Source organism: Mustela erminea, chromosome X (assembly GCF_009829155.1).
Source record: "Mustela erminea isolate mMusErm1 chromosome X, mMusErm1.Pri, whole genome shotgun sequence".
Lineage (NCBI taxonomy): Eukaryota > Metazoa > Chordata > Mammalia > Carnivora > Mustelidae > Mustela > Mustela erminea.
In genome coordinates this window covers 71,499,384-71,523,362 of record NC_045635.1, presented here as the reverse complement: position 1 = coordinate 71,523,362, position 23,979 = coordinate 71,499,384, and the positions used below count along the sequence as shown (strand labels likewise).

At 34.7% G+C, this 23,979-nt stretch overlaps 1 protein-coding gene across 1 annotated transcript in view; it reads right to left on the bottom strand.

Moving 5' to 3' along the window:
* LOC116583220 overlaps positions 1–23,979 on the bottom strand; it is a 258,959-nt gene that overhangs the window by 36,270 nt on the left and 198,710 nt on the right. The window contains exon 9 of the mRNA XM_032331251.1: positions 19,147–19,230. Coding sequence (XP_032187142.1) covers positions 19,147–19,230 — 84 coding nt within the window. The remainder of the gene's footprint in view (positions 1–19,146; positions 19,231–23,979) is intronic.

The window sequence follows — 23,979 nt, the reverse complement described above, 5'->3', positions numbered from 1 at the left end:
CCACCGAGTGAAAAACTTGAAGTATCATTGAAAGGGACCATTTACTGTCATCCTATAGAGGGCCCTACGGATTCCAGCATCTTGCTGCAGAAATAAAATGGACAAAACCTGCGGTTCCCATCCTAATTTCAGCACTAACTGATTCTTTAAAAAGTCAAAGAATTGACTAATCTCGAAAGAAAAGAGGGGGTTATTGGGGTCGATTCCACATTAAAACATGTTAACCCCCTAGGGCCTGCCTGGGCCTACTTAGCCATAGTGACTCCATGTCGCCTAGGTAGACATTTTGTTGTCTAGAAAAGTTATTGCTCTCGGTTCCAGGTAACTGTTACTAAAACACAACACCTAAAACAAGGTAACTGTTACTAAAACACACACCTAAAACAAGGCCAATTCCAGGTAACTATTACTAAAACACATACCTAAAACAAGGCCATTGGTAACCGTTACTAAAACACACAGGTAGGAGACATTCAATCAGCCAAAGCCTCATATGCAGATGTCTACGATTGTGCCCTATAAAAACTAGCCTGTAAGACCAAGGGGTGTCGCTCTCTTCGGAGGTGGCCCTGGCTGGTCAGTCTGACTTCTAATGCTTGGCATAGAATAAAGCTTTACATAACTTTCACTTTGTCTCAGCCTCATGTCCCTGGCCGGTCAGCCTAACTTCTAATGCTTGGCATAGAATAAGGCTTTGCGTAACTCTGTCTCAGTCTCGTTCCTTTGATAACGGACCCAACAATAACATATGAAAGATCAGTACGGCCTAAAATGATCACAGACCTGGGGCACCTGGGTGGCTCAGGGGGTTAAGCCTCTGCCTTCGGCTCAGGTCATGATCTCAGGGTCCTGGGATCAAGCCCTGCATCAGGCTCTCTGCTCAGCAGGAAGCCTGCTTCCTCCCTCTTTCTCTGCCTGCCTCTCTGTCTACTTGTGCTCACTGTCAAATAAATAAACAAAATCGTTAAAAAAAATAAAAAATAAATAAAATGATCACAGACCTAAAAATATAAGGGAGTATTTCAAGTTACATGCCAAAAAACAATAAACATTATTATGAAATGATTACTTTCTATTGGTCTGAATTTTTCTTTTTCCGTATACATATATTTAATTGTTTCCTAAATCTTTTCTAGTTATCTATTACTTCAGCAATATGCTTGAATTACAAGTTCTATGTAACATGAATATGATTTTATTATGCAAATATAAACCTTTAAAAGTTAGCAACTTTCAGGTTTCCAACAGCAATACAATATTTCAACCTTTTATACTTACTGAGTCATGTTGCACTCTTAAAAAATATATTGGAAAAGACACTCCAGAGAAAAACAAATTTATAGTAGGTGCTAAGTAATCTGTAAGCAAGATATTTATTTATTTTTAAAAAGAATTTATCCAAGTAGAGAAAGAAAGAGAGAGAGAGAGTGCAAGTGAGTGCACGAGCTAGGGGAGGGACAGAGGGACAGGGAGAGAGATGAATTGTAAGTCAACTCCACACTGAACATGCAGCCCAGTGTGGCTCTTGATCCCAGGACCCTGAGATCATGACGTGAGCTAAAATCACGAGTCAGATGCTTAACTGACTGAGCCACTCGGGCAACTCAAACAAAATATTTATTTAAAATATGTTTCTTATTATTTGTGATTGTGAAAGTATAAGATTATAAATTAAAAGAGATCTATGTTTTATATAAAACATTTATTCTCTATAAAATTTAAAGATCCTGATACCCTGATAAAGAGCCTGATAAATTTATACATCCTGATAGAAATATTTAAATGTGAGAAATATATTATATTATATTAGAAATATATATTAGATTATATTAGATTACATTAGATTTCTAATATATATATTAGAAATATATATTAGAAATAGATTAAAGTAATTTTGATAAAAATGTTCCCATCAGTTTTGCCTTGGATTGTCTCCCAGTTCTTTCCTAGTACATTTACTGTATTATAGGAATCACCCACAGGGATATGATTAACAGTACGAGCTATGGAATTAGACTGAGCTGGGTTCAAGTTTGGGCTTTGCTATTTATTTTTGTGTGAACTTAGGGAAGTCATTTAACCTCTCGGTGGCTTTGTTTCCTTTTCAATAAAGTGAGGATGAAAGAGTTGATGTCGCTTTTTAACAGCAACAGAAACAATCAACAGAACTAAAAGACAACTTACTAAATGGGAGAAGGTATTTGCAAATGACATCTGACAAATGGTTAGTATCCAAAATACATAAAGAACTTACACAACTCAATGCAAAAAAAATATAATAATCCAATTAAAAATGGGCAGACATGAACATTTCTCCAAAAAAGACATACAGATGACTATCAGATGTGTAGACAGATGACTACACATGAAAAGATGCTCAACGTCACTCATCATCAAGGAAGTGCAAAATTACAATGAGGTATCACCTCACACCTGTCAGAATGGCTAAAATCAATAGCACCAGAAACAATAAGCATTGGTAAGAGTATGGTGAAGATAGAACCCTCTTGTACTGTTGGCATGAATGCAAACTGGTTCAGCCAATGTGGGAGACAGTATAGAGATTCTTCAGAAAAATTAAAAATAGAACTACCCTATGATCCAGGAACTTTCCTATTGGGTATTTACACAAAGAATACAAAAACACAAATTTGAAGGGATACATGTACCTCTATATTTTTTGCAGAATTATTTACAATAGCCAAATTGTGGAAGCAGCCCAAGTGTCCATAGATAGATGAATGGATAAAGAAGATATGATACACACACACACACGAATATTAATTAGTCATATAAAGAATGAAATCTTGCCATTTGCAACAAAATGGATTGAGTTAGAGAGTATAATGCTAAATGAAATTAGTCAGTCAGAAAAAGACAAATACCATATGATTTCACTCATATGTGGAATTTAAGAAACAAAAAAAAATGAATAAAGAGAAAAAGACAAAAAAACAGACTCTTAACTATAGAGAACAAACTGGTAGTTGCCAGAGGGGAGGAGGGTGAGGGGAATGGGTGAATTAAGTGATGGGGATTAAAGAGTACACTTATCATGATGAACATTGAGAAATGTCTACAATCATTGAATCACCTGAAACTACTGTATTATACACCTGAAACTACTATAACACTGTATATTAACTCTATTGGAATTAAAATAAAAAAAAACAAAAAAAGAGTTGATGTGAAGATTTTAAGAGATATAATTGGATTATAGGGTTATAATTGTTGAACACAATGGTAATAGAGTGCTTTATATGTACTTATTGTTATCATTATTAATCATTCAGTTTCAAATTATCTTTTTTTTAAGATTTTATTTATTCATTTGACAGAGAGAGAGAAAGCACAAGCTGGCAGAGAGGCAGGCAGAGAGAGTTCAAAGCAGCTCTCCACCAAGCAGAGAGCCCGAAGTGGGGCTCGATCCCAGGACCCTGAGACCACAACCTGAGACGAAGGCAGAGGCCCAACCCACTGAGCCACCCAGGCGCCCCCAAATTATCTGTTAAGTTATAAAGTAGCTAAGAAAATTCTGTTTTATGGTAATTTGACTGAGTATTGGTTAGTGTTTTACTGAGTTAAATAATTAGTATATTATAGGGTAGAAGAAATTTAAAATATTTAGTGACCAAGAACATTCAGTTTTTGTGGCTATATGCCTGCTTAGGGAGATAATGGGCTATGTGACTCATGCTTTGTCTGCTATTACTCAGAACATTTTCCCTTTTCAGTTAATTTAATTTACATTTGTTTTGTTGGGTTTCTATAATAATTATAGAAGTAATTTTCATCCACAAAATTAGAGATTACATTCTGGTTGCTTCCTAGAACAGCTTTATATTTTGATACAGTCAATGAATAACAAATAGCGGATATGATATACCTTAATACATTTTTTAAGGCTGAGAGGACTAATTTTTTTTTTAAAGATTTTATTTATTCGACAGACAGAGATCACAAATAGGCAGAGACACAGACAGAGAGAGAGGGAAGCAGGCTCCCCGCTGAGCAGCTAGCCCGATGTGGGGCTCGATCCCAGGACCCTGGGACCATGACCTGAGCTGAAAGCAGAGGCCTTAACTCACTGAGCCACCCAGGTGCCCCGAGGACTAAATTTTTTTAAAAAAATAAATCCTCCTTTCCCACGCAAATCAGACAGTTCCAAATGAGAAGTAAGATGCAGTAGTTAGACTTCATTGATTAGTGATTTGATGTTATGATGATGATGATCTGATGTCAATATGCTTGTGAAGGTGTCCAACTGAATCACTCTACAGATGTTCATGCTTTCTGAAACATAATTATAGGGTCCCATTTTTCTTAAATGTATTTAAGAGTATAAGACTGATGTAGAAGTAAGTTCTCCAACTGGCAATTTATGGTATATTTGTCATTACATGAAAATGGTAGAATATATGAGTAGCTAAAGACAAAAGATGTCTCATATTCACAAATACAAAAACACAATTACGAAAGTTATGTACTACAGTTATGTCGATCTCACTGTTCAAAATTATGAGTTAGCCTAAATATTTCCTTATGACTTTACAAGTATCAACATATGTATTGATTGAATTTGACTCCCTAAAATAAAATATAATATTTGTGAGCATCTAACAATCTATTTAATTTGGCCATTAATGACCTCAACTAAGCATTTAAAGGAAATAGTTTTTCTGGTGAAGAAAAGCTAAGCAGTGTAGTTGCTGAATTTTCTTTATTTTCTCCATGTATTATAGTTCCTATAATATTTTGGATACAGTTCTTTGTGAATTATATTCTAAATTAAGTTTACAAAACTTAAAACTTAAATTTATTCCACTAGTTTTTATAAAATCAGGCCCAACTTTGTAACACAATACAGTTTTTGTACTTTTTATTTTCACTGCTTTTTCTTGTTTCTTCTGTATTATTAGCTAGTAGCAAGAAAGGCTACACAGGAAAGACAATGAATTGAATGCTAGGCCAAGGAATTAAGAGTTGGTATCATGTACAAAATATAGACGTTAGGGAACCACTAATCCTACTTCTTGTAGCACATCATACTTGAGCTCTAAATATAAAAGGACTATGCTAGATGCTGCAAAGGAACACCAAGATAAATCAAGCATGGATCTTCCAAAAAATTGCTGCTACACACGTTTATACGAAGAATTAATATATTACTAGAAATAACAAATATCATAAAGAAGATAGAGATAAGTATAGTAGGGGAAGCAAGGGAACATGGTATCTTGCTAGGTGCATCTTATATATACTTAGTGGAACAGGTGATATTCAAGCTTTAATTTAAAGATAGGTGGTGGAATCTGGGTATGCTAAAATGAGGGAGAAAGAGCATAACAAGCAACAAGCATGAGGAAAGGCACAGGAGTAACAAAGCACAAAGCATATAGTGTCAAATTGACATGATCAAAGGGTGAGCAGGGACCAATGTGGGAAAGATGTTTGGTAAGGTAGAATTAACAATAGATTAAGGAAGACCTTAAAAGCCATTCCAAAGAATTTTGGCTGTGTTCTGTTGACAATTAAGGAAATATTGAAGGTTAAGAAGTACTGACATGATTACTTTTATGATTTGAGTAGATAAACACAGCAGCAGAGTATAAAATACACTGCTAAGGCATAAAACAAGGGAGAAAACCCAGACAAATACTTTTAAAAGACTGCTGAAAACTTTTTTAAAAAGAAAAAAAAATCTCTACATTTTCTCTGTCAGGCCCATTACCTTCCCTTTCCAAAGGTGTACATATCCCAATTACATTTTGTTACTGTATTTTATTTTTTATGCTCTTTAACAGAGTTATGTAATAGTCTAAGTGTCTTGTCCAATTAAAAAAGTTGTCAAAACAAATTACAGTGGTATGAAGAATATGACAATCTCTCTCTGCAAAATAAAAGTATATAAATGGGCAAAATTAAGGAAGATGGTGGCAGAGTAGGAGGATCCTAAGCTCATCCCATCCCATGAATAAAACTAGATAACTATCAAATCATTGTAAATACCCCAGAAATCAACCTGAGGGACTGACAGAACAAACTTCACAACTAAAGGGAGAGAAGAAGTCACATCGAAGAAGGTAGGGCTTGTGGAAACATGCTGTGTTTTATGATAAGGGAATAAACCAGTGTGTCCTACCTTCCTTCCTATCTTCCTCCCTAGCTCCCTTCCTTATCTTAAAAGAAGTCCGTGAATCTCAAAAAATCCTAAATTGCATCAATAGTACCCAAAGGTTTACTATGCCTTTTTCTTACATATCAAATGAACAACAAGAAGCTTCTTTTTTTTTTTAAAGATTTTATTTATTTATTTGACAGAGTAAGAGATCACAAGTAGGCAGAGTAGCAGGCAGAGAGAGAGGGAGAAGCAGGCTCCCTACTGAGCAGAGAGCCTGATGCGGGGCTTGATCCCAGAACTCTGGGATCATGATCTGACCCAGAGGCAGAGGCTTAAGCCACTGAGCCACCCAGGTGCCCCATCAAGAAGCTTCTTATGACCAAGGCTTTGTTAACAAATGTTGAATGGTTTTAAAAAATATATTTTTTTTCATGACATTCACTTTCTATCAAACTTGGAGAATCAATTTACATCATAAAATGCTAAATCATTAGCATTATAAGCTGCAACCTAAAACAACTTTTAGGCTGCTCACAGAAACCCTTTATCAACCCTGAGAAATGTGATTTAGGGGAGAAACAGAACATTAACATGGGTGCTGCAGAAGGGAGGGAACAGTGATCACAGAGAAGGGTGAGAGAGAATAGAGCACACAGGGGAATGCATGAGGAGAATATTTCCCCAAAGCTATTGCCTTAGAAAATGAGAAGCACTGAATTTCATGAGTTCTTGCAATGAGTGAGTTTTAAAGCCTGGAGTAACAAAGATCAGCAGGTATGGCTAGGATATAGCTCTGAGGACACTGCCCCTGGCTCAGGGAAAGAGGCAGGCAAGCAAACTGGGGGCAGACAGCATGGAAATGGCACACAGTAAGGAAATTATTTAATTCTTGGAGACTTTCTCTGAAAGCCAACATTCACTGAGACCCCTCTCTGGGGTCAAAGAAGCTAGCTGGAGCCATTTACCTCACCCAACCACTCAGTACAAACAGAATCATCTATGGGAAGCAGCAATGCACCACTGGCTGCCTAATCTGTTTACACCAAGGTTTATACCCCTGTGCTCTAGTGGGACTGACCTTCTCAGCCAAATTTGCCTTAGTCCAAGCAAGGTGGGCACCTCCCCCAGAAGATAAGCACAAGTCCCTGCCCACACATATCTAAACCTGGAGTTTTAAACGTCAGCAGGCTTGGCTGGGATAGAGCCCAGAGAGTATTGTTCTGTTCCTGGAGAAAAGGCAGGCAAAAAACTCAGAGGCAGATAACATGGAAACAACTATCTGAACAACACCTGGAGTAAGCAGGGGGAGATTATTCTCTCTTCTCAGAGTGCTTCCTTCAGGGTGGTATACACAGAGAGACCTCTCCAAGGGCAAAGGAACTGGTTTACAGCATTTCCTTCCCCTACCCCTCAGCATAAACAAAAAGTTAGCTGTGGTAAGTAGCATAGCCCCAAAGCTGGCTGCAAACATGCTTACAATAAACCCCAAACCCTGTGCTCAAGCTGCACTGCCCTGGTCAGTCAAGCTTGCCTCAGTCCCAGTGTGGTTGGCTCCTCTCCCAGAAGACCAGCAAAAAACCCTTGCTCATAAGAAGTCTCCTGACCATAGAGTTCTACAGGGACTCAGTTCTAATGGAAGTAGTATGAAGTTTCATTTCACAAGCAGACCAGAGCATACCTAGTTAAAAATCTACACATTCTGGACAGGTACTAACCAGTGTCCACAAGAAACAAGGAAAGACTACAGATGACTGACATGAAGGATAGAGCAGCAAAAACACAATAGCAGAGTGCACGCAGCACACAACAGACACATTCCCCAAAGTGCCAGCCCCTCGACACCACATACACTTCTTCATAACACCACTATATTCAGAAATAGGAAATATAACTGACTTTTCTGACACAGAGCAGAAGGCAGAGAAATAGACAAAATGCCAAGATGGAGGAACTCATCTCAAAAGAAAGAACAAGATATGGGCATGGCCAGAGACTTAAGTGAAACAGATATAAGTAATATGCCTGATGAAGAATTTAAAGTGACAATCATGTATCTGGGCTTGAGAGAATAGAAGACATCAGGAAGACATTTTACCGTGGAGATAAAAGAGTTAAAAAATAGTCAGAAATGAAGAATAAAATAAACAAGATTGGAAACAGACTTGATACAACAAATGGCAAGTTGGGAGAACCAAAGGAAGGAATTAGTGATACAGAAGACAAAATAATGGAAAATAGTGAAGCTGAATAAAAGAAAGGAGAATTATGCAACACGAGAATAGGCTGAGTAACTGAGTAACTCCATCAAATGAAACAACATTTATACAATAAGAGAAAAGGAGAGAGAGAAAAGAGGGTAGAAAATTTATTTGAGCAAATAATACCTGAAAACCTCCCTAATCTGTTGAAGGACATAGACATCTAAATCCAGAATGGCTCATAGAACTCCCAACAACAACAACAACAACAAGGTGGGCTAACACCAAGACATACTGCATTAAATTTGCAAAATATACTGTTAAAGAAAAAAATCTTAAAAGCAGTAAGACAAAAGAAGTCCTTAATTTGCAATGGAAGACCCATAAAGCTAGCTAGAGATTTCTCAACAGAAACTTGGCAAACCAGAATGGAGGGATAGGATATATTCAAAGTGCTGAATGGAAAACATCTGCAGCCAGCAACACTCTACCTAGCAAGGCTATCATTCAAAATGTAAGTAGAGATAAAGAGTTTCCCAGACAAATAAAAACTAAAGGAGATCATGACCAGTAACCCAGTCCTGCAAGAAATATTAAACAGGAATTTTTGAGCAGAAAAGAAAGACCAAAATAACAAAGATAAGAAAAGATCAGAGAAAATCTCTGGGGGGTGCCTGGGTGGCCCAGTAGGTTAAGCATCTACCTTCAGCTCAGGTCATGATCCCAACGACTGGGATCTAGACCAATGTCCTGCTCTCTGCTCAGCAGGAGCCTGCTTCTCCTTCTCCATCTACCTGCCACTCCCTCTGCTTGTGTTCTCTCTCTCTCTCTCTCTCTGTGTCAAGCAAATAAATAACATCTTTAAAAAAAAAGTATTCTGAACATAAATGGACTAAATGCTCCAATCAAAATACACACAGTGTCAGGGTGGGTACAAACAAAAAAACAACCTTCCCCCCCAAAAACAAGACTCATTTATATGCTGCCTATGAGAGACTCATTTCAGACATAAAGACACCTGCAGATTGAAAATGAGAGGGTGGAGAAATATTTATCATGCAAATGAATGTCAAAAGAAAGCTATAGTAGCCATACTTATGTCAGACAAACTAGACTTGAAAACAAAGACTGTAAAAAGAGGTGAAGAAGGATACTATACCATAATAAATGGGAGTTGCAACATGAAGATTTAACAATTATACATATTTATGCACCCAACATGGGAGGACCCAAATACATAAAGCAATTAATAAGAAACATAGAGAACATAATTGATAATGGTACAATAGTAATAGGTTAATTGAACACATCACTTATATCAATGGACAGACTGAGCAGATTAAGCAGAAAATCAACAAAGAAACAATGGCTTTGAATAACACACCAGACCAGATGCACCTATCAGATATATTCAGAACACTTTACCCTAAAAGAGCAAAACACACATTCTTTTCAAGTATACATGGAACATTTTGCAGAATAGATAATATATTAGGTCATAAATCAGGTCTCAACAAATACTAAAAGACTGAGTTCATAGCATTCATACTCTTTAACCACAATGCTATGAAACTTGAAGTAAACCACAAGAAAAAAATGGAAAGACCATAAATACATGGAGGTTAAACAACACCCTACTAAACAATGAATGGGTCAACCAAGGAACATAAGAAGAAATTTATAAATACATGAAAACAATGAAAATGAAAACACAACAGCCTAAAACTTTTGGGAAGCAGAAAAAGTGGTCCTAAGAGGAAAGTATATAGCACAATTAAACCAGGAGTTGGTTCTTTGAAAAAATTAATAAAATTGATAAACATCTAGCTAGACTTATCAAAAAGAAAGAAAATGATCCAAATAAGTAATATCACAAATGAGAGAGGGAAATAACAACCAATACCACAGAAATACAAGTATAAGAGGATACTATGAAAAAGTATATGACAACCAATCACACAACTTGGAAGAAATGGATAAATTCCTAGAAATATATAAATTACCAAAACTGAAACAGGAAGAAATAGAAAACTTGAATGGACTAATAGTCACAAAGAAATTGAATCAGTAATCAAAACTGCCCCAACAAAGTAAAGTCCAGGGCCAGATGGGTTTCCAGGGGAATTCTACAAAATATTTAAAGAAGAGTTAATACATTCTCAAACTAGTCCAAAAAATAGAAAAGGAAGGAAAACTTCCAAACCCATTCTATGAGGCCACCACTACATTGATACAAAACCGGACAGACTGCACTAAAAAAGAGAATTACAGATCAATATTTCTGATGAACATGGATGCAAACCTTCTAAAAAAATGCTAGCAAAACAAAACCAACAATACATTAAAAAGTAATTCACCATTATCAAGTGTGATTTAGTCCTGGGTTGCCAGGGTGGTTCAATTTCACAAATCAATCAATGTGATACACCATATTAATAAAAAAAAGGATAAGAGCCATATAATCATTTCAATAGATGCAGAAAAGCATTTGACAAAGTACAATATCCATTCATGATAAAAAAACCCCCTCAACAAAGTAGGGATAGAGGTAACATACCTCAACATAATAAATGTCATATATAATATTTGTAATTCATTAGGTGGCACAAAGATTAAACAAATCATCACTTATAAAGTGATTATCATAGTGTCCAGTACATATAAACACTCTATAGATGAAAGCTAGTATTATGAGGGTTAGGGTTAGGGTTAGGGTTAAATTTAGGTTAGACTTAAATTTCATTGAGTGTTTCTTTGACAACAGATGACAGTCCATGTAACTACTCTCAAAAAGTATGTGGAGCAGGGGTGCCTAGACGGCTCTGTCACTTAAGCCACTGCCTTTGGCTCAGGATGTGATCCCAGGGTTCTGGGATTGAGCCCTGCATTGGGCTGCCTGCTCAGTGGGGACTCTGCTTCTCCCTATCCCTTGGGCCCTCTCTGCTGCTCATGTTCTCTTCCTTGCTCTCTCTCTCTCACTCAAATAAATGAATAAAATTTAAAGAAAGTATGTAGAACAAAGACTTTAGTAAATTAAAACTAGATTAAAAACCTAAATGTGAGACTTGAAACCATAAAAATCCTAGAGGAGAAAGGTAGTACCCTGTTTGACATTTGGCCACAGCAACTTCTTTCTAGATATGTCTCCATGGGCAAGGGAAACAAAAGCCAAAATAAACTATTGGGACTTCCTCAATAAACAAACAAACAAACAAACAAATAATAAACTTCTGCACAGTGAGGGAAATATTCAATGAAACTAAATGAAAACCTTTAGAATGGGAGAAGATATTTGCAAATGACATAACTGATAATGAGTTAGTATCCAAGTTATATAAAGAACTTATAAAACTCAACTTCCACTATATGTTATACCTGAAACTAATATTACACTGTATCCTAACTAAATGGAATTTAAATAAAAACAAAAAAAATAATAAAGCAAAATATCTTCATTTGAGACTTCATACCAAATTCTCTCAATGAAATTATTTTTTCATGACCTGAGCTAAAGGCAGATGCTTAACTGACTGAACCACCCATCTGCCCTGAAAAGCATAAACATTTTTTATAAAAATATCTCAATAATAAAATTTATAGTTTATTTCATTATGATATTATTAATGCATATAGATACTTATTCAAGAAAAATACACTATGAATAGATGGTTACACTGGTCTTACCTTAAACTCTTTAAATGTTAGTTTTCAAATTTGGCCAGCTCTATTTAAGCCCCTTGCAAATTCAATTATTTAATGGAAACTTTTCTTGAGAGCAACTGGATACAATTTTGGGGGGCAGAGTAAAAGTTGTTTTTGAATATTATAGATAGCAACAAGTGTTTGCCTTTAGCTTGCACTGAGAATACTAGTTTTGTAAATTACCAAGAAGAGTTTAAAAGGAAGAGTCAGAGATTAAAGGAAGGGACAAGATGAATAGACTTCCTCTTACCTATAAAATCCTACCTCATTCTCTCCATTCTCTCCAAGGAAATCTTCTAAATACAAATGAAATCTTACTCCATGAAAAAATTTTTGGATTAGCAGTTTTATTTCTTTTGAATTTCTATAATGCTTTTTTTTTTTTGTAGTTTTGGACAATCATCAATGGTCTAATATTAGTAGCTGGTGAGTCTAACCTGTTTCTAAAACTTGTTATGCCTGGCTGGCACAATCTTTTAAAACACACTTAAATTTGAATCCAGCTACTCAAGTCCATGCTTCCTGGTCCACATCTTTCCAAATCACTTCCAATTTCTATATATCTAGCCTGCTTCAATTATTTAAGATACTTTCCTGAACCCAAAAGTTATCTGATTATATAACCCATGAAGTCAGGTTTTGATTTCTATCTATAATGTAAGTTACTAGGAAGGAAAAACTCATAATTTTTACTCTCATTTTTTTACATCAATGATTTCAAATAATACTCAAAACTAAGGAGAAGGCTCATTTACACAGATACTGGGTGAATGAGTAGATGAATAATAGATTAAAACAAAGTTAAGGGAAAATAACAGAAGAATTATATCTCTATTATTTTTGTTCTTTCTAGTTATCAATCTGCTGACAAATCCCCAAGCCATAGCTATAATATCTCTGAATGATATTTGAAAATGTATTCTATCAATCAATTAGTCTATATCAACATTAGGTTATTAGTTCATAAAACTTACCATGTGACTTTCCCCTGTAGCCTTGGTGGCTATTGATTACATACTAAGTTGATGAGCTGCAAATTATTATTCTTTGTTAATGGAAACATTGGTAATTAAAAAGATCATATTGATTTATGCCAACTTTCAAACTCTGGAAGAAGTATTAAAAGAATACATATGACTTATCAATGTAGCACAATCCTATCTAATAGGTCAGTTATTCATTTTTCTGTTTTCTTATTGGTCATGATTAAACTTCTAGTTACAGTGTTCAAAATGTATTTGTAAAAAGTAGATAAAAACATAATATACATTTCTGTTTTAGAATAAGAAAAACTATCAAAAATAATTAAGCACATAAGAATACATTTAACCAAGGAGGGGAAAGATCTGTACACTGAAAATTATAAAAAACTGATGAAAAAATTAAGGAAGACACAAATAAATGGGAAAATATCCCATGTTCATGGAATGGAGTGAATAATATTAATTAAAAATGTCTGTACTACCCAAATTTATCTACAGACACAATGAGATTCTTGTCAAAATTCCAATGACATTTTTCATGGAAATAACAATCCTAGAATTTATGTGGAGACACAAAAGACCCTCTATTGCCAAAGCATTCTTGAGCAAGAAGAACAAGCACCACACTTCTTAATTCCAAACTATACTACAAAACTATAGTAGTCAAAACAGTATGTTATAGACATTAAAACAGATACACAGACCAATGGAACAAAATATAGAACTCAGAAATAAGCCCATGCATATATAGTCAACTATTGTTTTAAGATTTTATTTGTCAGAGAGAGAGCACACACAAGTGGGGGCGTGGCAGGCAGAAGAAGAAGCACACTCCCAGCTCAGCAAGAATCCCAAAGCAGGACTTGATCCCAGGACCCTGGGATCATGACCTGAACCTAAAGCAAGTGTTCAACCAACTAAGCCACCCAGGTGTCCCTACAGCCAACTATTTTTGACAAGGGCACCAAGAATATAAAATGGGGGGAAATACAGTCTTTTCAATAAATGGTATTGGGAAAACTCAATATCCTCATATAAAATATCTTGCACTATACACAAACATCAGTTCAAAATGGCTTAAGTATTTGAATAGAAGATCTGAAGCTGTAAAAACCTAGAAGAAACATTGGGAAAAAAACTTTGTAACTTTGGCCTTAGAATGGTATTTTGTGTATGACACAAAAACCTGCAAACAATAAAAGTTTTTGAAAACAATTGGGATTACATCAAACTGAAAATTTCTGCAAAGGAAACAATCAACAAAACACAAAAAGCAACATATAAAATAGGAGAAGATATTTGCAAACCGTATATCTAATACAGGTTTAATATCCAAAAAATACAAGTAACTCCTACAACACAATGGCAACGCCCCGCACAATAACCCAATTTAAAAGTGGGGAAAGGACCTGAATAGACACTTCTTCAAAGAAAACATATAAATGGACAACAGGTATAAACAATGGTTTGGTTGACAAACAATTCTTGGCTGACAAGAATCTATGAGACTAGTGAATAAATTGGCAAATATTTATGTTGTAAGCTCTAGATTTTTATCTTAGGTTGGTGAAGGATAGACCAAGTCCATTCTCTGATGGAGGTTAAGTCTGGTTAACAAAGCAGTATCTCTACATAAAATAGAAATAGCAATATGAAGTAGTATATGAGGACAAAGTTTTATGACATTTTATAGGAGGTGGAATGACCAGTAAAGACCTCATGGAGAAGAGAGAGATTTATTTGGGAGAGAGTGAGCATTCAGACAATCAGAGTGAATAGAGTTTGACTTTTCCAGAAAGATGAAATGGTTTGAGCAAAAGCAAACAGGAAGGAGTGTATATGGGGAATTCTAAGTTGAGTAAGAAGCTCATTAAGGCAGGAGCACAAAACAAAAGAAACACACACAACAAAAAATCACTAATAGGATACTGACAGATCAGCGTTGTCATTTTAGTACATGGTTTTGATTTACAACAAAAGGCATCTGAAATTAATTTGCAAGTGATGGAGAGAGCCATGAAATGGTTTGAGTAGGATAAAGACACTCTATCATAAAGTAGTGTTTATAGAAAGAATAATTTCTTTTTTAAGAATAATCTCTTTGTAGTGCACATAATGGATTATCAATTTGGAAGTTAGATGGACTTGAAAATTACCAGTAATCAATAAAAAATACAAAAATCTGTGGACAATGGCTGTGGAATTTATATTTACAACCCACTACATGGCTTTATCAAGGTATCTATATTCCCCAATAACATACCATGTTTTGTGCAATACAGCAGCAGCAACACCACCAACAACAACAATGAAATTTGGTTTGCTAAGAAAGGACGATTCACACTCAAGGGAAAGTATACTTTGAAGACTCAAGCCACAACAGATTATGCAAACCTGTCTTGAGAGGGTAAAGGACACATATAATAAGAGTATATAAGCATAAATTCAACATAGGGGAAGAAAAAATCTGTCAAAATGTGGTTGATGTTGTATTTTTTTAAAAGATTTATTCATTTATTTATTAGAAAGAGAGAGTGGGCGGGGGGGATGGGGTGGGGAGGTGGAAGGTCAAAGGGAGAGAATCTTCAAGCAGACTCGCCACTGAGCACAGAGCTTGACACAGAGCTTGATCCCGTGACCCAAGAGATAATGACATCAGCTGAAACCAAGAGTCAGATGCCCAACCCCAACTGACTGAGTCACCCAAGAGCCCCATATGGTTGATGTTTTAAATAAGAAAAAATCCATTTGAGAATGCTCTGGATGTCTTCTGACATCTCACAAGATGTTTTCCATCAATAGTAATGTGTTGCTGGTCCTCATTTTTCTATTTAATTAAAAAGTAATGTACATTATAAGGCAAAACCAGGTAGTAACAGCTTTTTCCATTAGCACTATAGGAACCAATAATAATGTGACACAATGAAAAATGATGAGAATTCTGTTTTCATAGAATCACAAAGTGTAATAGGATTTTAAGAGTGGTTATTTTTCAGTGAAGGGATTGTATTGGCACTGAACTTTGGCCATTCAGAAAATTAGCTAACTTTAATATTATCAATAATCCCACAGACTTGCCTTGATTTAAGATGGGTCAATCCCTATAAGCTTTTCCGGTGAAAGAGTGGGGAAACCAAATGGAACTTTGTTTTGGAGTGAGCTGATAATAGCACTTCCATAGGCAAATGCTAGGCAATACAAAAATAATACAGCATATTGAATAAAAGCATGAGCTCTGTAGTCAGATTGCCTGTCATTTAATAGCTACGTAATTTGGGACATGTTATTTAAATTCTATGTGGTTCAGTTTCTTCATCAGTAAAATGGAGAAATAATAATTGAATAAAAGTGATATATGGTAATAGATGGTAGCTACACTTGTGAGCATAGCATAACATATAGAGAAGCTGAATTACTATGTTGTATAACTTAAACTGATATAACACTGTGTACCAACTATACTTAAATAAATAAATAAATAAATAAAATTCATTAGGTTAGTATACAGAATAAACAAATCATCACTTACAAAGTGATTATCAGAGTGTCCCATACATAGTAAACACTCCATAAATGATTGCTATTATTATTACTCAGACCTACATTTCATTAAGTACTTCTTTGGCAACAGATGACAGTCTATGTAACTACACTCAAAAGTATGTGGAACAGACTTTAAGTGTTTCAGAAGAGTAAAAATGTCCTTCATTGTTCTAGGGACAAATTTAGTGCTTAGATCAATTATTTCCCTTTTTAAAGATTTTTATTTTATTTTATTTTATTTATTTGACAGAGGTCACAAGTAGGCAGAGAGGCAGGCAGAGAGAGAGGAGGAAGCAGGCTCCCCACTGAGCAGAGAGCCCGATGCGGGGCTGGATCCCAGGACACTGAGATCATGACCTCAGCCAAAGGCAGAGGCTTAACCCACTGAGCCACCCAGGTGCCCGTATTTCTCTTTATATACCCTTAGGTTTACATCTCCTGTGAAGAGAATATAAAGACAAATAATTGTGGCATCATCATTACATTGCATGGGGTTTTCCTTTCATAGTCATTTACACACATACAGTCAGCAGCTTGCAAGTAAAAAGCACCTCTAAAGTGTGGAACACACAGGACTTGCGAAAAAACAAAAATGACTGATGATAAAACTTTTCAAATTAGATGTTAATTAGCACCACTTTTGGTCTTGATCATGTAGGGTTTAAAGATTAATAACCCAATGAGAAATGCCTTATCCATATTTTCCCTTTAGAGTTGGCTACTTGGTACTGCATAACCCCCATTTCCAAAGAAGAACATAGGATTTATTTCTGCCTTTCAAATGTTTCATTATAACACTGATAATATGTGGTTTCTATGTAACTATAATCAACTGTGTATCTTGTTATCTTAGAAATAAATGTTGCAAATCATATGATGAGAAAATTGCCAATGTGTGTTTATGTGGTCCTTAATTGAAGACTGAGCTGTTTAGACAGAATGATTTAATTATTTCCTAATATGTTATATTTCAGTTCATATTTTGTGGGAAGGTAAGTGAGGAATTTCTGGATATTATCCGTGAAGTTGCTTCTATTAAAGTAGCTAAACAATTTTATTTTTCTTGTACTTACATGTTATTTAATAAACATATTTCCAAATTGATTAAATAACAAGGTTCAGGTAAGTAAATAAGTATGTCAATGTGAGAAACTCACTTTGTGACTGTGAAGTAGAGGCTGGAAGAATCTAATTACTTTTATAATCTTGTCAGAAGGACCAGGAACCTTCTAAGATGTACTCTCTGTACATTTGTGTCCTGGAAGAGTAAATAACCCCATCTCATTAGGATTAGATTCTGAGGTCTCCTTTCCTTGGGGAGAGGGATGGATGTGGCTGAATAAAAGTACCAGAACCCACTGTGTTTATCAGTATATTTTTGGACTTCTGTTTTCATATTCTCTGAGCCTAGAGGATGAAATAGTATCTTTGGTTTACACACTCTTGTTTATGATTTTCTGGCCTGGCCTTATTCTGGGACCTTGTCCATTCATCCATCCATACTTACATACATTTAATCACATACTCACTTATTCAACAAGCAATAAAATCCTTCTGTGTTTAAGGTACAGCGGTGTTTGCAATAATTACAAAAAACAATAAGAAAGCATGACACCGACTGACTAGAACACAGTGTGATGGGTTTTCTGACAGTATTATTTACAAATTGCCCCATGATCACACATAAAAATAATCTAATTCTACCTAGTGTGTCAGGTAAAATATCACAAGAGAAGTGAAATTTGAACTGGATGTTGAAGAATGAGTAATAATTGCTCAGGCAGAGAAGGAAGGGGCAGGAAATCTGAGCACTGAAAAAATATGAACAAAAGGCAAAAAGAGTGACAGCACATGGAGTATTTGCTGATGCAGGAGTGGTTCAGTATGGCTAGGAGACAAGGATGCAGAGTTGCAGGAGATAAGGCTGGAAATTTGTTTGGGATTATATTTTTAAGGACTATGTGTATCATGCCAAGAATAGGAGCTAGTAAAAACAACAGAGAACCAGAGAAGGTAAAAAAAATAATTCCAGGGGCTCCCAGGTGGCTCAGTGGGCTAAAGCCTCTGCCTTCGGCTTGGGTCATGATTTCAGCATCCTGTGACTGAGCCCCACATTGGGCTCTCTGCTCAATGGGGAGCCTGCTTCCTCCTCTCTCTCTGCCTGCCTCTCTGCCTGCTTGTGATCTCTCTGTCAAATAAATAAATAAAATCTTTAAAAAAATAATTCCAGAAAAAAAATTGTTACATTAAGTTTCAAGGAAGAGTCAAGAGAGTCAAATGACAAATATTAGCCTACATTTACTTAGAAAGGAAATAAAGAACTCAGATAGTCATAAATAGCAGTTAGGCCATCTGTTCAATAAATTATTGAATGAATGAATGAATCTTGAATTGTTTTTGTAAGATTACTGAAAGGGAATCTTAACTAGAGCCCACGGTGGAATGATTTTGAGTCCAAATATTGTAATAAAGCAAATTCTATCTAGGTTCCTGAATTCAAGCTACATGTAGAATATTGCTTAAATGATAAAGTTTACATATTTATTTCTCCAACAGTTAGCTTCTAAATGTTCTCTAATGGAGAATTCAACCCACTCACCATTGGTAGATGTTGAGTTGGAGGCACACAGTCAGGTCCATGTTCTACTGGGAAACTCATTGCTTCAGGTTCAGTGGCAATTGGCTAAAAACAAAGTGAAAAGCCCAAGTTGAGCCTAATGTGCTATAAAAAGGAAACCATAGTTGTTTAAAAACGCCTCAGGCATCTTAATTAACTTTTTTAATATTTTTATGAAAATACATCAGATTATAAGCTGTGCACATGTATAATCATGAGTATATAAATAGTCAACAGTCACTGAGTGTTTTTTTAATACATCTGGCATTGTTCCATGTTAACTTCTTTAATTCTCACAACCACCTTATAAATTAGGTACTATTCCCCTGCATATTTAACAGATGAGGAAACCAAGACTGAGATAAATTAACTTGGCCAAAGTCTCAAAGCTTGTGATTTGAACTCAAGTAGTCTGGTGCTGGAGCTCACACCTTTAATTACTAAACCAACCTAATAAATTTCTGTCTAAATTTATATTACAAAGATATGAATGGATTTATTTAATTCTTATGCAGTGCTTACTATATTCCAGCTGCTTTTAGTGTTTTATAAATATTAACTCACTTTGTTATGGCTTAGTGCCATATTAACATTGCAGCACTTAATGAGAACATTTGGAGAAACACACTATGTAGAAATATTTAGGATCATTTTAAATTCCTTTCTATTGCTGGAAAAAATTCAAGATTAGTAAACTTCAAAAAGTTTCCTTAAATGGAAAGAAGATTTGTCAAAAATGGGACATTTTCTATGTGAAAAATAAACTAGAGGAAAAAAAAACTAGAGGGTATAGAGTTAGATTAGATTATTTTATTAACACTTTAAAGTTGAGCTTAAGATATCAGCATCTCAGATTATATGAAAAGGCATTATCCTTACACAGTCTGAGTAAATTAGTTCATATCAGAAAATAATAGCTCTAAAGCTAGTCAATGATGACATTATAAAATAGATGTTTGTCTCAGTTGTCTTCTGATTACTTTATCTATTTATTTTCTCTAATATTAACTTCCAATTTCCCTTAGCCTTTGTTCATGCTAATTCTACCACAACTGTGACTTCTTTCATGTCACAAAATGTGATCTGATACATTTATCATAGTGCTATGTTCTAAGAACACTTCAAAAGAAGGATTTAATGTAGGCAGAGTGTACTATTATGCAAATGAATACATGCTTAATTGTAGACAAGACACTTTGGTTGGAAAATCACTTGAAAATAAGGTCAAACTTAGAGAGCAATAGTTGCTCAGCATTACACTATGTGGTCAACTAATTTTATGATCCAAGTGACAATTATGTATAATAGTTAACAGCACAGCATTTGGAATGAGTGGTCTTGAATTCTGGCTCTGACATTCATAAGCTGTGTACCTTTGGGCGAATTAAACTTTTTAAGCTTTGGTTTCCTCATTTTTAAACTAGAAATACTATTAATACCTTCCTCACATGGCTGTTGTGTAGATTAAAAGAGATAATGTGAATAGAGTGTTTTGTACACAAACTAACACCAGAATTTGTCCTCGGCATATAAAATATATTACATAATAAATAAATCTACAAAGTAATTGTGAAGGATATTCATTCTTTAGGAAAAGCCTCAGTGATTGTGACAAACTAGACCATAAAAATTTTTGGTGGACAATTGGAGAAATGTACTATGTATTACATACATTGAGGAAAACAATACTTTTCAATGTTAGAGTGGGCTACATTTTATCTTATTTTAGCTCAGTACAAAAGGGTCATTCTCTTTTATCCATTTTCTAATTTACTCCTTATAGAAATAAATAATATGGATTGAAATTAAATGTCAGGTCTGTGTATGAATTGGAAAAAGGTCAGAAAGGATATGTATTAAATGGTTAATACTGACTACCTCTGGGGGAAAGCCTTTCACTTTACTTCATATAATTTTTAAAAGTGGTGGTAAACATGATCAATCAATAAATCATTTGAAAATAAACTATGAAGTCTAATTTTAGTTGAGAAAGAAATAAAATAATATTTAGGCTAGAAATAAAGCATTTTAAATCCTGTTTAGTTAGCATATATAAATATACACACACAATACATAACACATATATAATATTTACTGTATAGTGTATATTATATGTAATATATAATATATACAACTTAAAATATTGCATATCATATAGTATTTATTATATATTAATTGTACATTAATAAATTTTATAATATAACTGCATATTATAGTATATTAGTTATTATATATTCATACCATATATTATATAACATATACAATAGATTTAAAAGATTTTATTTATTTATTTATTTAATTTGACAGAGAGAGAGATCACAAGTAGGCAGAGAGGCAGGCAGAGAGAGAGGAGGAAGAAGGCTCCCTGCTGAGCAGAGAGCCCGCTGCGGGGCTCGATCCCAGGACCCTGGGATCATGACCTGAGCTGAAGGCAGAGGCTTTAACCCGCTGAGCCACTCAGGTGCCCCCATATACAATAGATTTAAAATCACAACAATAGACATTTTTCCCCTTGTATTAGCAGCACAGATTCAAGATACAACTTAGTACTTGAAAGATGTATGGTCATTAGGGAGGGCACATGTTGTGATATAGACTGGGTGTTATATACAACTAATGAAACATTGAACACTACATCAAAAACTAATGATGTACTATATGCTGGCTAACTGAACATAATGAAAAATGTGTGTTTTTCATTTGGTTAGCCGATAGTTTTCTTTTTTAAAAATGTATAAGCATTTTAAAGAAAGATGACTTTTCTTCTTTCCTTTAAATCTATTATGTTATAATTAATAAATATATTGCATTCACAAAATAGTTAAAAGAATAAAGCATTTTTTTTCTTAGTAGCTTGTTACAAGGCTAGTTTCTGAATCTTAATAGACATGTGTAATCAGTTACCAAAACCTTATCTATTTTTAGAGAGTATGAGAGGGAGAAGGAAAGAGAATCTCAAGCAGAAACTCCGCTAAATGTGGAGACTGATGTGGGGCTCAGTTCCATGACCCTGAGATTATGACCTGAGCCAAAATCAAGAGTTGGATGCTTAACCAACTGAGACACCCAGGCAACCCTATCAAAAACACATTTAAAAGAGACACTTTGAAAATTAGTTTGTATTCAATAGTATTTATCATAAATGAAAAGACAGAAAACATTTCAAAAGAACAACCATTTTTTAAGACTAGGCAATAGCTAAGTTTTCACATATCAACCACTAATTGGATTGCCAGCATCTCAAGGGCAGAAGTCATATTGTATTTATTTTTGTTCTTTATTCCTAGCACGTAGTAAGTGCTTCATAAACATTTGTTGAACTAAACTAAATAATAAAGACAAAGAACTAAAAATATACTAATATGAAAGAAATACATCATAAAATTCAGGAATATTATAAGATCTTTTAATAATAGAAACTGAAAAAAAATCTTCCAATGAAATTTGGAAGAGGACACTGTCCCATACGCCCGCAGAAAGTGTCAAATTTGTTATGTGTGGATATCAGATCCATACAAAATGTAAGAGCTGAGAGATCTTGGAATGACAACCTGTTTTTTCATTTTGCAGTTAAGAACATTAAGACACAAAAAGAATAAGCAAATCATTAAAACGTGGTACATGGTGTGACAGGGAATAAATACTACACAAAAATACAGAATGTGTTAAGTATTAAAAAAGTTAATAATGTTGTGTTACAGAAATCAAAGCAAGAGCAAGTTCTTTTCAGAGAAGCGATACAGTGTAGTAGTTAAGAATAAAGAACCCAGAGGCTCTCATGGCTTGTCTTCGTTTCTGACTCTCTGGACTTTGGGAACAAACTGAAGGTTACAGAAGGGAGAGGGGTGGGGAATGGGGTAGTTACCCCTTCACTGGGTGGTGGGTATTAAGGAGAGCATGTGTGGTGATGAGCATTGGTGTCAAGTGCAACTAATAAAACATTGAACACCACATCAAAAACTAATGATGTAGTATATGCTGGCTAATTGAACATAACAATAAAAATAATAAAATAAAATAAAATTGAATTAAAGAATAAGGAATCCAAAACCATACCACTGATAGCTAAATCCCACTCAGCTACTTTTTGTTGTATAACCTTGAGCAAGTTATTCAATGTCTGTATTTCCAGTTTCTCATCTATAAAATAGGGATAATAATAGCACATATTAATGTAAATTAACATTGACATCTTAGTAATGTCTTAGTAACACATCTTGTGAATTATATTCTCTGAATATTAAAATGAAAATGTAGAAATGCAATGTACTCAACATTAAGTACTGTTATAAGTGTTGCTGCCTTTGAAAAGAAAAATCTTAATGTTATTCATAAGTAACTAGAGAATTAATTTCATGAGTTTAGACAAAACATTGATAAACTCTTATTTTAAGCAGGGTTACATTTGTCATTTACTTTTGGGCTTTTCCTTGAAGTAGGAAAATCTATCACAAGCAACAGCAAGGGGGATAAAGAGAAGGGAAAATATGTATCCTTACTATGAGTAAACATTAGAAATTATTAGAATGTGAACTCCATAAATGTTTTAGAGAGGATGTCAGCTACTGTTTACTGTTTCATGTAGAATAGTTGCTTACATATTGTAGGTACTCGGTTAAATAGATAAATGAATACAGGAAGCTAGTATTGTCCCTTTACAGTCATGTTGGGTCAGAGACACTATATCGCCAGAAGACATCACCAATTAAACCAAAAATACCTAAAGAGTGTTTTCTATGAATGTCCAGGACATGGAAATTTTTATGGCAGGAGCAAGGAGGTAGAAATCAAGCCTATTTATAAGTAAATATATTA